Source organism: Colossoma macropomum, unplaced genomic scaffold (assembly GCF_904425465.1).
Source record: "Colossoma macropomum unplaced genomic scaffold, Colossoma_macropomum, whole genome shotgun sequence".
NCBI lineage: Eukaryota > Metazoa > Chordata > Actinopteri > Characiformes > Serrasalmidae > Colossoma > Colossoma macropomum.
This window is the reverse complement of record NW_023495872.1, coordinates 185,304-201,456: the sequence shown is the minus strand read 5'-3', so window position 1 is coordinate 201,456 and position 16,153 is coordinate 185,304. Positions and strand designations below refer to the sequence as shown.

Here is a 16,153-nt window from a genome sequence, read left to right as displayed (position 1 = left end):
AAGGTTACTGATAGTAACAGTTACAAGGTTACCAACAGTAACAGTTACAGGGTTACCAATAGTAACAGTTACAAGGTTACCAACTGTAACAGTCACAAGGTTACCAACAGTAACAGTTACAGGGTTCCAGTGGTAACAACGGTAGAGTTACCAATGATTACAGTTACAGGTTCACCAATGGCCACAGTTACAGTTACACAGCTACTAATGGTTACAGGTACAGGGTTACCAATGGTAATGGTTACAGTTATCAGTGGACCTGATTCTACTTCAGTTTGGTACCTTCAGATCCAAGTGACTGGTATCAGTGCATGTTCAATTAGGGAGTGAGGATTTTCTTTTTTCCTGGAGTGTGGGTACTGTTTCTAGAAAGTGGTAGACCACTATTGTTTAAATGCACTTGATGCCACTATTGCACTGTTAGGTGTGGGGGGGGGACTATTTAGGCACACCAGCAGATCCAGAGTCCTACAAGGGTTCCAGAGCAAATCTCAGATCAGTCTCTTCTCTGGCAAAGGTAGGGTGAAGCCAGATCCATTTAAAGCAGCAGTCTGGAAAAACATCTAACTTGCACAACTTTCCCCTTACCGTAGCTGAAGTGTTTTTTTTCTCAGTTTTGGACAGGAGCTTGGAGGCTAATGTAGCTAACAAGTAAATGGAAGCCTATCTGTCACCAATTAGCCTAGTGACATGCAAACTGCACGTATTGTCAAAATAGACTTGATTATGTGGTTTTTGATCCTGTATGACACACTGTTATGTAAAAAGATCGATTCAATGCAGACAAAATTCCGGCTTCATGGCTACTGCTACTGTTTTTAGCTATGCTAATGAATTTATCTGTTAACAGTGTAGTAGAGAGTGAGACAGAAACCACTTAAGCAAGTCTATTAGAAATTACTCAACAGCTTCACACAGTTGAGGCAAGTGTGAGATGATTTATGCAATGCTAACCTGATGCTAATGTCCAGTACCTGTTACCTTCATTAGTCTCGTAGCCCCAGCTCAAAAATAAAGAACGTATCAAAGTGTAAACCTGTTGACCACATTTAGTATAAAGAGGGAAAACGAGTCAGATGAGTCTCTCCTCTTTAGGCAGAGGCAGGGTGAGCGACGGTCTCTCGGGCTCTCCGCTCTCGGCCTGTTTGCGCTCCTCAGCGCTGGGCTGGTACGTCCCTTCGGTCCGCCGTCTCTTGTGGAGAATACAGGACATCAGCAACATGACCAGAGTCAGCAGCCACAACACTGACACGAGCAGGCCCGAAACATTCACCTCCTGCAGCCTGAGTACAGCCATGTCCCCTAACACAAACACATATATACAGGTTATATATACAAGCATGAGGTCACCAGAGAGTATGAGTGACATTGGAGCTGTGTGTATATATATATATATATATATATATATATATATATATACATACATATATATACACACACACACAATATGAGGATTTGAACGTTTGAACATGATATATACACACACACACACACACACACACCTCACTTTTTTAATAAGCAAGGTAAATTTTTATATTTTTATTGAGCAAAATAGTACAAAAACTGAACAATATAAAGAAAAACCCACAGTGGGGTCCAAAAGTCTGAGGCCACTTTGAAAATCTATTTTTTTTCATGGATTCCTGCAAAGAAACAATACAGTTTTAAAAAAACGAATTTAAGACAAAATGAAGGAATCTTTACGATTCTGAACTGATTCTCAGCCATTATCATAATTGAAAGAAATGGTGTGTGCTAAAATGCATTCTGAAGTAACTGTATTTGTAGAGCAACCAGAAACTGACCATCATGTAGGGCAGACCGTATCACTGGTCCGTTAAACTGAAAGCTAAGGCGACAACAACATTTATATTATTTGCTTTTTCTGTTGTAATTCATATTATTACGGTTACCAATGATCACAGCTGGAGTTACCAATGGTAACAGATACGGTTACCAATAGTTACAACAACAGAGCTACCAGCAAGGCTACCAACGGTTTCAGTTACAGGGGCCACTTTGAAAATCCTGCAAAGAAACAATAGTTTGTTTTTTTTTGTAAAACTAAGTTATGACAATTAAAATGAAGGAATATTCACGGTTCGGAACTGTTTCTCGGCGATTATCCTAATCGAAAGAAATTGGTTAAATTGACAGTGTTAAGGCCTTTTTTTTGTCTTATTTCTTCCACTGAAGGCCAAGTTCAGTCAACTTTCAGGTGGATTTGATCTGAACTTTCAGGCTTTTGTCACTGAAATTCAGAAATTTCTTCTGAAATTCATGTTCAAATCCTCCCAGAGTCTTATGATTATAATATCATTTGTGAGGAGAAATGTATTCAGTTAGAAAACAATGCAAAATAGAAACATTTCTTTCTAAAATGAGTGAAAACGGTGCTAAATGCTGTTCCACATCTTAACTTCTATTTAAGTTGACTTTCTATTTGGCAGTTTTTTTGTTTAAGTTTTCCATTCCACCTTAAATTTTCACATCGCTCTAATTTCTCTCATGAAATTTCACTGAGAAGCTCTAGTGTGACTGGGCCTTTACATTTTCTTGTTTATTTAATGTAGTGTTTGGTGACAAAGTGTATTTTGAGAAGCGTACAACAACTAATATTTACTTAAAGAGAAGACGACTCTCACGAAACACTCTTTACTTTTAGTGTTTGCTCTTCTCCAGCTCACCTTCAAGCCAGCTGAGAGGGAGTTAGTTGGAAACTGCAGGCGGTGGTTGTGGTTGTTGTGCATCTCTATTAGTGAGAACTGTCTCCTTTTAATAATTTGAAATGTCAAAATGTCACATTTACAACAACTGGCAGCTGGTTCCAGTGGATACACTACAAAATGTTAACTATAACCTATCATTTGTAACTTTTTTAATAATTTTAACTTTTTTTTGGAGAACCAAAAACTACCCTTTGTATTTTACCTTTCCAGCTAGCTAGCAAACCAGCCATCAAATACATTTTTACACTATTTATTTTATTTTTCAGTTCGCAAAATTCTAGCAAATAAATTCTGTACAGTTAGCTCTTAGAAAGCAACCTAGCAAATCTGTTGTATTTATTTACTATTAGTAAACAGCAGGACTGAGTCGCAGCGTAAAGTCTTTACTGAGTCCTTAGTTACACTAGTTGCAAGTCGTGTCTGAACTATTAACAACTAGCTAATGTGTACGTTGCTTTAACATGACAATAACATGTTCAAAACTAAACAATAAACCCGCTGCCATGGAAACAAGACAGCAGCCTTGACTTTTACAATGAAAAAAATATCCAGCATAGAAGAGAATGATGTGTACAAGTTAAACTGGTTAAAACTAATTATCTACAGCCGCTGTCTGATTACTCTTTAATACTTCCCTGAGAAAACCAGACACGCAGCTTTTTAAATGACGGTGTCTGGCTGACCAACACAACAGAAGAATTCATGTTTTGGTCTTTTCGGTGCTTTCTATGCGGTTTCTGTTGGTTTCTCCAAAACTTACTCCTGCATAGAGGGGGGTGTAAATATTTAGTAACTACTGAGCTCCATGTTAAAACTAGTTTTTATTAGTAATGCATAAACCTGAACTTCGTAAACACTTTCATTACAACTAGCCTACGTTTGAACTTACGCTGGTGCAACTGACCACAGTTGTGGAAAAAACTGGCACCAAAGAGGCAGAAAAATAGCTTAGCTGCAAATGTAAGGGCAAGTGGCCATGGAAGAGGCTGCTAAAAACGTAGTAGCTAGCTAGCTGCCAAGAGAGATTCCTGCATAATTAAATGGTTAAGATGTAAACAGAGTCATTCAGAGTGGTTTGGTGCGAGAAAGAATTGTTCACAGTGGTGGTGACAGGAACCAGACGTCCACCTCTAAATGCTCCCTCACAGAAAGTTATTCCGTGAAGTGGTCATGAACACACAGTTGATGCCAGAGATACTGTTTTATGGTATTTCTGAGGAGGTTTTGATATGAAATATCTTTTAAATCTTCATGGTTTTGAGATATTTGCAGACTGTTGTGAGGCAAAATCATCAAGAAAACCTTTTTTTTTTCCAGATTTATGACTATTTTACCATCATCAACATTCCATATAAACTCAGAAGACTCGTGTAGGCTCACTGGTTGTTTTGGACAGTAAATAAAAATGGCTATATCTAATGAACCAGGTATGCAGGAAGGTGTTTTAAGTTCTGGGTGCTGAAATATTAAGCAGCATGTATGTAAAATGAATGGTGACATCTTGCTAAATTATTTGCCTTTGTTCCATTTGATTTGCATCTAACATAATGCGTCACGCTGCACTATAATGAAGTGAGGGACACCCACATAGACATATAAGTGGCTCATTGGACTGCTGACGCACATCTGAACTGGACTCCCTACACTTTCACTATTCCACTATTATACCCCTATTTTATCATCATCATCAACATCAACATTACGTATATAAACTCAGATCAGAACTGGACTCTATCTCTACACTTCCCTGTCTGTACCTTAACCTGCTTGTTTTTTTGGTGACACAATCCAAAGCGGCCAGTATTTGTCAAGGGAAACTATTCGGCTCGCTTAATGAAAATACAGAGGTGATTTAAACAGTTTGTGGCTTTTATTAAAAAAAAATTGAAATAAAGTAAATTTATGAGCACTTTATTCCAATTTATTCCAAAATGAGCATGCGTCAGTCTTTGTTGTGCTCAAATTATTAAAAACCTCAGATCTCTGTAGTCATTTTACTGTTTTGAGCAGATGCAGTCCTAAAATCTGGGGCTGCCGCAGCCCCCTCGGCACTTCCCGTATCACTATCGTGACCCCTGGTTCCGATCACCAGCACTGTGCGGAAATCTGAGTCTGTAAGTTTCTCTACAGTGAACTTTTTCACATCAAGCCACTCTGAAAGACTCTGTTTACATCTCAACCACTGAATTATGCATAAATATTGACAAAACAGAGAAATTCCTCCTCTAAAGTCTTCACTGTTTACAGAGAGAGAACTGGAGTGAGTGCATATTTCTATTTCCTTCGGTTAGCACAATTCTAGTTAATTCTATCCAGCTCTTAGAGATGACTGCATGTTTGTGTGTAGGGTGAAAGTGTTTGCGTGTCTTGAATGATCTGATTAAGACTCACCGCAAAGTCACTGCCGTCATGGAGTCATTCCTGTCACATCTGGACCACCAGTGTTTGTACCTAGAGATCAGGTGAGAGAAAGCTTAAATGAGTCCTCTGTTCGGGCAGTTTTGATGCAGTTAATGATTGCTGTGAATGAATAACAGTGAATCACAGACACAAAGAAACACACTGTTATTAGGAGACCCCCCCCACCCATCGCCCCCCCCCTCTCAAACAGAGTCATTCAGAGTGGTTTGGTGTGAAACGCTCTGTTCTAGAGACACTTACCGAGTCAGGATTGTTCACAGTGGTGGTGATCGGAACCAGAAGTCCACCTCTAAAAGCTCCCTCACAGAGAGTTACTACAGGAAATGGTTATGGATTCACTGCCTGATGATGGAGACATTGCTATATGAGAAAGTTTCGACCCAAAATATTTTTCTATAAATGGAGACATAAATGCAGGGTGTTATAGGGCCAAATGGTCCCCAAGAAAAACATGTTTCAGATGTCCCACTATTTTACCATCATCAATATTCCATATAAAAGTTTAGAAGACGTGCAGGTTCACTGGTGGTTTTGGATAGTACATAAAATGTCTGTTTGTGTTGTAGTCATGGCGACCCCTGGTTCCTATCACCACCACTCTAAAGAAATCTGAACCATTTCACACCAAACCACGGTCATTTACAAGCTCATTTACATATATCAGTCTTCTTCTTGCCCTCTCAGCGGCTTTTGACACGGTCAACCATACAGTCCTTCCGGATGTCCTCATCACTGGAATCACTGGCTCTGTGTGAAAGTGGTTCAAGTCCTATCTGGAGGGTCACTCTTATCAGGTCCACATCCTCTCCATGCAGGCTCTCCACTGGTGTCCCACAAGGCTCGGTGCTGGGTCCTCTTCTCTTTTTACTTTACACTCATTCTCTTGGTGATATAATATCATGGCTTCTCTTATCACTGCTATGCTGATGACACCCAACTAATGCTTTCCTTCCCACCTTCTGACACCCAGATTTCCAGTCACATCTCAGCATGTCTGACTAACATCTCTTCATGGATGGCAACTCATCACCTGAAGCTCAATCCTAGCCAGACTGAGCTGCTATTCATCCCTGCAACTACAGGTCCTCATCATGTACTCCCCATGAACTCTCTGATTGTTCCGTCTGAAGATGCTAGAAGTCTTGGTGTGATTCTAGATGGCCAGTTATCATTCTTAGCTCATATCGCGAACCTGACTCGGTCATGCAGGTTTCTCCTGTACACCATCCAGAGGATCTGACCCTTTCTCACTCGAGAGGCCACCCAGGTGCTAGTTCAGTCTCTTGTCATCTCTAGGCTTGACTACTGCAACTCGCTCTTGGCTGGTCTTCCTATGCGGCCATCAGGCCTCTGCAACTCATCCAGAATGCAGCAGCACGGCTCGTCTTCAATCTTCCTAAGTTCAGTCACGTCACTCCACTGCTGCACTACCTTCACTGGCTTCCAGTAGCTGCACCCATCAGATTTAAAACCCTTATGCTTGCTTACAAAGCCAAAAACGGACCAGCCCCTGATGGCAATGGTCAAAACTCAAACTGTATCTTGAGCCCTTCAGCTTTAAGTACAGCTCAGCTTGACCCGCCATCCTTCAAGACGTGTGGAAGACAAGTATCAAGACTTTTCTCTGTCCTGGCACCCAGGTGGTGGAACAAACTCCCACTGGCTGTCCAAACAGCAGAGTCTCTCGCTGTCTTCAAACACAGACTGAAGACTCATCTCTTTATACAGCACTTAAGTGAGCACTAACACATATACTATTGTAATGTATTGCACTGCACTGTGTTTAATTCTATTTCTTTTCTCTAGGTCTCAACATCAGCTCAGGAGCTTTCTCTCTAGCCTATGTGTAACTAGCAAAAATACTTTCTCTGAGTAGACAACAAAGCACTTGAGTCATTCTACAGAAACATCCATTTGTGTGTCCCTAGCATTTACAGATATATTACACTTGAAAAACATATTATTTTAACAATTACACCTTCTAGAACCATCAATTTTGCAATATTGTTTTGTTAGTCAATTATATAGAATTCCAAGCACCACAGAAGAGCTCGTCCTCACAGTCGTGTAAAGGCTGAGGCCATATTTTGAGGCAAAAAAACATGTTTTTTTTGCAATTTTAACTGCAATAATCTATTCATGACTGTGGAATATATGAATTAAACGACAAAGCAAACAAATGCCAAATAAATATTATAAAATATATAAAGAAAGTTGTCACTGGTGTTACTGCATAACAAAAAACCTCTTATTTTGAAAGAAAAGTCACACTGATGACATCACTTGACTTCCTTTTACCTGTTTTCTGAGGATCTATGAAGAAAAGCACATGGCGAGTCCACTGTGTCTTTCAGTTATCAGAGATTTTCTCATTTAGCTCATGATTTCATATGAAGATTTTAGCTGACGTCACTGGTGTGACCGACTTTATTCTTAGCTAATTGTGAAAAAAAATAGAATACAAATGGATTATGCTCTTAGCAGCCGTTTTGTAAAACGCGTTTTTCATTAAAAATGTCTCTGGTGTTACCTTTCTTGTGTGTAACACCAATGAGGATCGGTAACACCAGTGACTCCTACGGACAGACAAAGTGGACGTTTCTGTAGAATGACCCACTTTTGTAAGTAAAAGTATAAGTGTGTTTTCTAAGTTGTGTTCACTTAGAGAGAGAGAGAGAGAGAGAGAGAGAGAGAGAGAGAGATACACACAGTGAGTCTACAGGTGTGATGGAATGTCTCGCGCTGGAATGTTGATTATCATGTTGACGGTCCTGTTTGGTGAAGTGTCTGGCGTCAGTGTCCCACGTGATTTCGCCGCAGGTTCAGGCTGTCATTAGTAATCATCTGTTTAGAGCTCAACTATGTAAACAGCCCAAACTCCAGCTTTACACTCCTTTACTCGCTCTAACGAAGCGCGTATCCTCGCGCAGATCACACTGACCGACCCTGATTCCTCAGACAGGACGGACCGGGTCCCCACAGAGAGATGAATACAGGCGCAGGACGCAGCTGCGGGCTGAGCAGTCTCACCTGTGAGTTAAACACACCGGCCTCGCGCTCAGGTGAAGCTGAAGGAGAACCGCACGCGCCTCGTACTCACGTGAACAGACGCTGTGGTGGAGTGGAACTTTATCGCCGTCTCTCTCTCTCTCTTTCTGTTCATTCACTCTGTGTCCCGCTCAGCTCTCCATTCAACACACCATCCTCGCGCGCTCCGGGGAGTTTCACTCACACTCACGCGCACGCGCGCACTCCCGGAAGTTTCTGTCTAGTGAAAACTCTCTCTCTCTCTCTCTCTCTCTCTCTCTCTCTCTCTCTCTCTCTTTCTGTTCTCTCTCTCTGAGGATGTTTAGAATACACAACTATGCATTATGCAATATGTACAGTGCTGTGAAAAAGTATTCACCCCCACACAATTTCTTCTGTTTTTGCTATTTCGTCACATTTAAATATTTCAGAACTAATTTAAATATAAGATAAAGACACCATGAGTAAACACAAAGAGCAGCTTCTAAATGAGCATTCAATTCATTGAAGATAAAGATTAATTCAAAACCTCTATCACCTGTGTGAAAAGGTAGTTGTCCCCCAATCCTGATAGAAAGCAGAATTCATGGTTCCATCAATTATGAAGTCGTCCAGGTCCTGAAGAAGCAAAGCGGCCCCAGACCATCACACTGTTGGTATGATGTTCTTATGGTGGAATGCGGTGTTAACTTTACGCCAGTTGTAATGGAACCCATTGCTTCCAAAAAGTCCCACATTTGACTCATCAGTCCAGAGAATATTGTCCCAAAAGTCTTCGGGGTCATCTAGATGTTTTTTTTTTGGCAAACGCAAAATGAGCCTTTGTGTTCTTTTTGGTCAGCAGTGGTTTCCACCTTACAACTCTCCCATGGATGCCATTTTTGCCTAGTGTCTTTCTTACTGTGGAATCGAGTACACTGACCTTAACTGAGGCAAGTGAGGCCTGCAGTTCTTTAAGTGTTCATCTGGGTTCTTTTGTGACCTCCTGGGTGAGTCGTCAATGTGCTGTTGGTGAAATTTTGGTAGGTCGGCCACTCCTGGGAAGGTTCACCACTGTTCCAAGTTTTCCTCATTTGTGGATAACGGCTCTCAATGTGGTTCACTGCAGTCCCAGAACCTCAGCAATGGCTTTGTAACCCTTTCCAGACTGGTAGATTTTAATGACTTTGTATCATGTGCTGCTTTTTGAGACCTTCTAGCTGCTTCACATTGCCAGACAGGTTCTATTTAAGTGATGTTTCGATTCAACAGGTCTTGCAGTAATCATGCCTGGGTGTGGCTCATGAAACTAAACCCAACAGTCAATTGAACTTGGTTAACTGGTTGATTTACTAGCTAAGGGGGCAAATACTTTTTCCACATAGGGCCTGATAGGACAGAACAGCATTTTTATCTTCAGTATATGAAATCATCATTTAAAAACAGCAAGTTATGTTTATTTGGATTATATTTGTCTAATATTAAACATAGTTTAATGATCTCGAACACTCAAGTGTGACAAATATGCAAAAATAGAAGAAATTGGGAAGGGGCAAACACTTTTTCACACCGTATGTTGTGGCACCAGCATAGAAGGAGACACAGGAGAGGTCATGATTCTGCTGCAGGTAGTGCTGTTCTATTGAAACACCAACCAAAAGGCACAGCAGCCATACATCTCTGCTTCACAGTAGACACTCAATCTAGTGTGTCTGGTGATGTGACTGGTGCGGTAGGATTAAGGTGTAACCCATAGATTGCTGTTGGGGGGAGGGGTGTTGGAGTGCACTTCACGTTGCAGTGCATGTTGGGGATTGTAGTGCAGGACACTGTGAAATGGGCTAATATTAATAGAAAATGAAAACAATTTCATGGGCTGGAGAGGATCGTGCTACGGACCTGACTCGGCCCACGGGCCTCATGTTGGTGGCTCTAAAGGGTGTTATTGTCTATAAGTGCCAACAGCTTGACTGTATTAAGATTAGTAGACCTTGTCTCCACAGGTTTTTATCGACACCCCAGAGCCAATACTACCTATCATAATCAATAACCTAGGATTCTGCAACCAAAAGGCCGTGGTGCAAATAAACACGCAAAATAAATCAGACACAATGTTTTTACATCCAAACTAGGCATGACTGATTTTTGGGGAGGGGAATTTTGCTGTGTTGTTCACTCCTCACGGAAAGGGCAAACATCGGGCTGGCAGCTCTCCATTTAGGAGAAAGCGAAAGGAGTGTGGAGACCTTTCAGGAGCTGAAAAATGATCTGCGCTCACTCCAAAGTGAATGAATCAGCTTGAGCTACTTTTGGTGATGCTAGGACCAAACATAATGTTCAAACTGTGCAAAACGTTCTACACGATTGATCCATCTTCATGCCAACGTCAGAGATTGCCAGAGATGTTCCAGTGACTGGTCAAATGAGTTCATGTTGCCTGTGAAAGTTTGCAGAAACCAAACAGAGTGAATAGTATGTTTGGTATGCAAGACATCCTCAGTTAGTAACCAACAATCCGTCTGTAAAGGCCTTAAGACTTCTGTGCTCTCTAATTCTGTCTCTCTCTACCAGCATCCACTCTTAAAAAAGATGGTTCTTCAAGAGTTCTTTAGTAATATAGAACCATGAACACTCAAAGAACCATTTGCATGCTTAAAGGGTTTTTTTTGCTTGGTGAAATAGTTCTTCAGATTGACGGATATAAAGAACCCTGTAATCATGCAAAGGGGTCTTTTTGAGTGTTCATGGTTCTATATAGAACCATTTTCTTTACTAAAGAACACTTCTTTTTTAAGTGTGATGTTTAAAGGGTTTGTTGCATGGTGAAATGGTTCTTCAGATTGATGGAAAATGTATTGTGTTGAATATGGTTCTATATAGCACCAAAAATGGTTCTGCTACTGTCACCATGTCAGGCTTGTAACAACAGAAGAACCCTATTTGATGCTATATAGAATCTTATCTGACACATTCACCATCAATTTGAAGAACCATTTCACCACGCAAGGAACCCTATAATCATCACACTTGGTCCTTCAAGTGTTCTTTAGTAAAGACAATTGTTCTATATAGAACCATGAACACTCAAAGAACAATTTGCATGCTTGAAGGGTTCTTTGCTTGGTGAAATTGTTCTTCAGACTGATGGATATAAAGAACACTTTAATCATGCAAAGGGTTCTTTGAGTGTTCATGGTTCTATAGAGAACCATTTTCTTTACTAAAGAACCCTTGACAAACCATCTTTTCTAAGTGTAATGCTTAAAGGGTTTGTTGCATGGTGAAATGGTTCTTCAGACTGATGTATAATGTATTGTGTTGAATATGGTTCTATATAGCACCAAAAAGGGTTCTGCTACTGTCACCATGTTAAGCTTGTAACAATAGAAGAACCCTTTTTGATGCTATATAGAATCATATCTGGCCCATTCTCCCTCAGTCTGAAGAGCCATTTCAGCATGCAAAGAACCCTTAAAGCATCACCCTTAAAAAACTGGTTCCTCAAACATTCTTCAGTAAAAAAAAAATTGGTTCTATATAGAACCATCATGAAAAGGAGAATGTGCTGTAGATGGTTCTATATACAGTAGAATCTTTTTGAAAATGGTTCTATATAGCAACAAAAAGCTTGAGATGATATGCAAAGATCTCTTTAGTCATACAAATAGTTCTTTGAGTGTTCATGGTTCTATAGAGGACCGTTGTTGGTACTAAAGAACCCTTTAAGAACCTTTTTTTGGCAAGAACAATCAACATTTTGCTACTAATTCAACATTCACAGTGATTTGCAACCTATTGGCAAACTAACCAGTGAGTAAGTAGAATATTCACTGTCACTTATGAACAAACAATAAATAATGATTTTTACTGATGGAAGTTTTCAGCTGCATTCAAATATGCTTAAATATGAGAAACTGGTAAATATTCGCACATCGGATCTTACATGAATTCAGAGTTTACAAAAAATACAGTTTTGCCTCACTGACCCATGTGTGATCAATAGTGGACTTCTAGTGGGCTTTCCAACTTATCAAAGGTTGAATTTACACAGCAGATGCCTGTAGGTCCCCTCATTTACGGGAAGCGATTAACCCTTCATGTACCCAGACAGAATTTGCTCTAACCTGTACAGAAGGGCCTTACAGTCACTATTATCATACATACAGACTCTACTATCACAGAAAGAGCCAGAGACTATGTGCTTGGAAATACTGGCAAGGCTTAGAAAAGTTCTTGTAAACCATCTCCAGTCCTCAAATCCAGGTAAATAACCTAAACAAATGCTCCTAATAAAGCTCATAAAGGAAGAAATAAGATAAATCATACTACAAATGTTATTAGTCAAGGTTATTTTATCTAAATTTATCAGTTGTCAACAAATTAATAATAATAATAATAATAATTTAGAGCCCAGTTTCTATTTATTTTTCAAGTTTAACACATTGAACATAACACATAACATACAATGTGCTGTTTGTTATCGTTTTGGAAGTATGTTAAATTCAGCAAATAAACAGTAATATTAATAGAAGCATGTCCTCTGTAGAGGACGTGTAAACTGATGATCAACACATCATGTCATTTGACCAGGGGTGCTCAAACTTTTGCGAACGACTTTGAGTTGAACATTGGAGAACTTTAGGGTCTAGGGGAACACAGCCATGGGAGAGAAATGGTAGAAGCTTCTAAACAGCTTTTGGAAACAGGGAAATTCACCTTTTTTAGCTCTCTATTACCAGCCTATATTATGATGTCACGGGAACTAACATTACATATTCTGGCCTTGCAATGCTACGAATGGGAGAGTTGAGAAAAAACAGATTACTACTGTAAATATTAGGCTAGCTACTCGTTCTAACTAGCTACCATAATGACAGATAATGCTAGGGTACTGCTAACTAGCGTTAGTGTTAGCTTGAGGCATTACTTCAGTGATATGTACTAATAGTCAAAAGTCTATGTGTGTCAGGCTTCAGTCCTCGCGGTCCAAACCACTGCAGACTTCAGCACACTGCCTTATTAAACACACCTGATTCAGCTAATTAGCAAGGCCTTCATGAACTGAATTCAGAGCGTTAGATGAGGGTAAATGTTAATCTCTGCAGCACTTTGGCCCGGAAGGTCCCCAGTTTGACATGCGAGGTCTATAGAGTCTTTTAAGCTACCGCACCCCAAACTTTGCTTCACATTAAACATCTTTTTCATTCAGTGACGTCAAAAATCTGTGCTAAACGCCTCAAAAGGCAGCTGTTTAGCCTGATATTCTCAAAAGGACAACTTTAGTGCCAAGCCAGAGAATGTTTAAGCTCCTGTTTCCCAGTAATTATTAGGGAGGTTATATGATATGGCAGAGTTATAATCACTGGAAGGGCTGTGACCCTCTCATCCCCCCTGGAAATTCTACCTTCGTAACAGTGGCTGTTATTTTACAGTCTAAAGTCACTTCGACAGCACCATCCATTAAGGTGTTGCAACCAGACTGGACCCTGGTAAATTCTGAGGATGCCTTGGTGCAACTCTGTGACTGGTATGCATGGATAAGTTACTGGAAAACATTGTTTTGGACTGGAGAAATAAGGAGTATATCTCCGGAGTGTTCTTATCTCTAAAGGTTGTGTATTCCTTGCTGGTGAAATTTCACTGAGACTTTGTACCACATTCCCCCATCCCCCCTCTCCAATGTTACATAACCACGCTGATGGGAAGAGGTGCGGGTGGGGGGGCTGTCCTGTAGGTGGACCCTTTGGAAGAGAGGGGTGTGTGAGATTGGGGTGTATAAAAGCTGTAGTTCTGCTCCGTAACATACACTTATACAGACACAGGCTGGCAGGATGCAGGTGGACCTGCTGTGGATCACTGCTGCTCTTCTATCTTCACCACTGCTCACACTATGTGACCCACTGTGAGTATCAAAAACGAATGGTATTATGGTTATTTTGATTCGAATGGGCTGTTTTGAATCATAATACTGTATGTTCTTGAGTTAAAGTCAAAAACGGCGCATACTTATCAAAGTTCTCTGAGTTAAAATGCTGATCTGGGATAAGTTTATGCCTTGTACGTAGCACTGAATAGGACAATATAGATTAGCAATACTTAATCAGTGGTGTAACCATAGAGTTTGTGTTGAGGAGAACTTGAACTCAATGTCTTTTGGGTGTGTTAGACACTAGAGGGCACTCTTGAGCGAGTTCAAAATAAATGGGTTCCTGTGGAGCTGTTGGGCAAAATTGTAGGTTGTAAATGCTTAATGAGTTTTACATAGAAAAGCGCTTGTTGTCTCAACACAGAATAGTAGGAAATATTTCAACATTTCGTCAACTTTTAGAGCCCTTTTGAACTCAGTTGAACAGTTTTAGGGCTTCCTAACTGTGACTTACCTAAGTTCATGACGTCTGTGAGCACAGACCTCTTAAATCAGCCATTGCCATGCCAACCAATCAGCACTCAGTTGCCAACCAATCAGCACTCAGTAGCAGTAATGTTAACCAATCAGCACTCAGCAGTAATGCCAACCAATGAGCGCTCAGTAGCGGTACTGCCAACCAATGAGCATTTAGTAGCAGTAATGCTAACGAATCAGCACTCAGTATCTGTAATGCCAACCAATCAGCACACAGTTGCAGTAATGCCAACCAATGAGCGCTCAGTTTCAGTAATGCCAACCAATGAGTGCTCAGTAGCAGTAATGCCAACCAATCAGCCCTCAGTAGCAATAATGCTAACCAATCAGCACTCAGTAGCAGTAATGCTAACCAATCAGCTCTCATTAGCAGTAATGCTAACCAGTCAATGCTCAGTAGCAGTAATGCCAACCAATAGCATTCACTAAGTAGTAGTAAAGCCAACCAAACAGCAGTCATGCACAGTTTTAAAGAGGTGGCTGGAGTCCCTGGAATTTGGCGGGTAATTGCGCTTTTAAGAGGAGAGTTGTTTTGCTATTGGTGATCGACCAACTGTCCAACTTCTCTGAGTTTCATTTAGATTTGCTAGACACTAGAGGGCGCCACATCCTTCTATTTTCTCACACAAATGGCTGGAAACATGTTTAGTTTTTGTTTTGCTCCAGTCATCGAGCTTGTGGGTGCCCCCTAGTGTCATGCCATGATATTTTTTGTGTAGTGGGAGAAATCAAAAGTGGCCAAGCTCCCCATAAATGGGTTGTCATGTAACTACTGGGGGTGCAGAACATTTAGGTAATGTTTGATGCTAGTAGGTGGATCAGCATACACTTTTTTATCGACTTGTTTAAAGGGGACAATCATTTATTTATTCATTTATTTTTTGCACTGGTGCACATAAGTTCTTTGTAACCTCACTGAACCTGATTATTGTTAAATATGAGGTTGTTGGCTGTGAAAAATAGATACAAATTATGCTTTTTTTAGATTTTACATAAATTTATGCAGACAAAAAAGTAAACAGACCCTCAATCGTGAGAATATAGACAGCAGAGAATAATCAAATAAAAACATCTTATTCCATTGGTTCTTAAAGTTTGTATGCATCTGTAAATTGTTAGAAGACACATTTTGTAGGGACCCTGAAAAAGTGTGAAAATTACTGTCAATGTACAGACAAGAACAAATATGCTTAATGTGCAATTACAAAATCACATTTATGTTTGCCAGCAATGTCCTGTCCGCCCCGAACTTGCTGAGGGTGGGCAGCTCAGAGAAAGTGTTCGTGGAGGCTCAGGATTACGCTGGAGGAGATCTCCCAGTGAGGATCGTCGTGAAGAATCATCCACAGAAAACCATAGAGCTGGAATCTAAATCGGTGGCCCTCAGTGCTGCAAACAACTACCAGGCACTTGTAGAAATAAAGGTCAGTGTTGTTTGACTGCAGGCCAAAAATGTATGGTATTGATTTTTAGCCTCCAGACATTTTACAATTTGGGAATCAACAGATCTGAAACTGAACCCTGTTCTATCCACTCCTCCCTACAAATGGTGAACTTTCATGAATTTACATTATCCATAGTTCTGTAATTCTAG

At 40.4% G+C, this 16,153-nt stretch overlaps 1 protein-coding gene and 1 long non-coding RNA gene across 2 annotated transcripts in view; one reads left to right on the top strand and one right to left on the bottom strand.

Annotated features, from left to right (window-relative positions):
* Window positions 1-425: 425 nt before the first annotated feature.
* Window positions 426-8,378, bottom strand: LOC118803211. Its single transcript, XR_005006836.1, has 3 exons — window positions 8,251-8,378; window positions 5,121-5,180; window positions 426-1,302 (listed from the first exon to the last, which is right to left on the bottom strand). It is a non-coding gene; the product is annotated as an uncharacterized LOC118803211 (long non-coding RNA).
* Window positions 8,379-13,922: 5,544 nt separating this feature from the next.
* LOC118803209 (complement C3-like) overlaps window positions 13,923-16,153 on the top strand; it is a 28,838-nt gene continuing 26,607 nt past the window's right edge. The window contains exons 1-2 of the mRNA XM_036563739.1: window positions 13,923-14,058; window positions 15,788-15,983. Coding sequence (XP_036419632.1) covers window positions 13,988-14,058; window positions 15,788-15,983 — 267 coding nt within the window. The 5' untranslated portion in view covers window positions 13,923-13,987. The remainder of the gene's footprint in view (window positions 14,059-15,787; window positions 15,984-16,153) is intronic.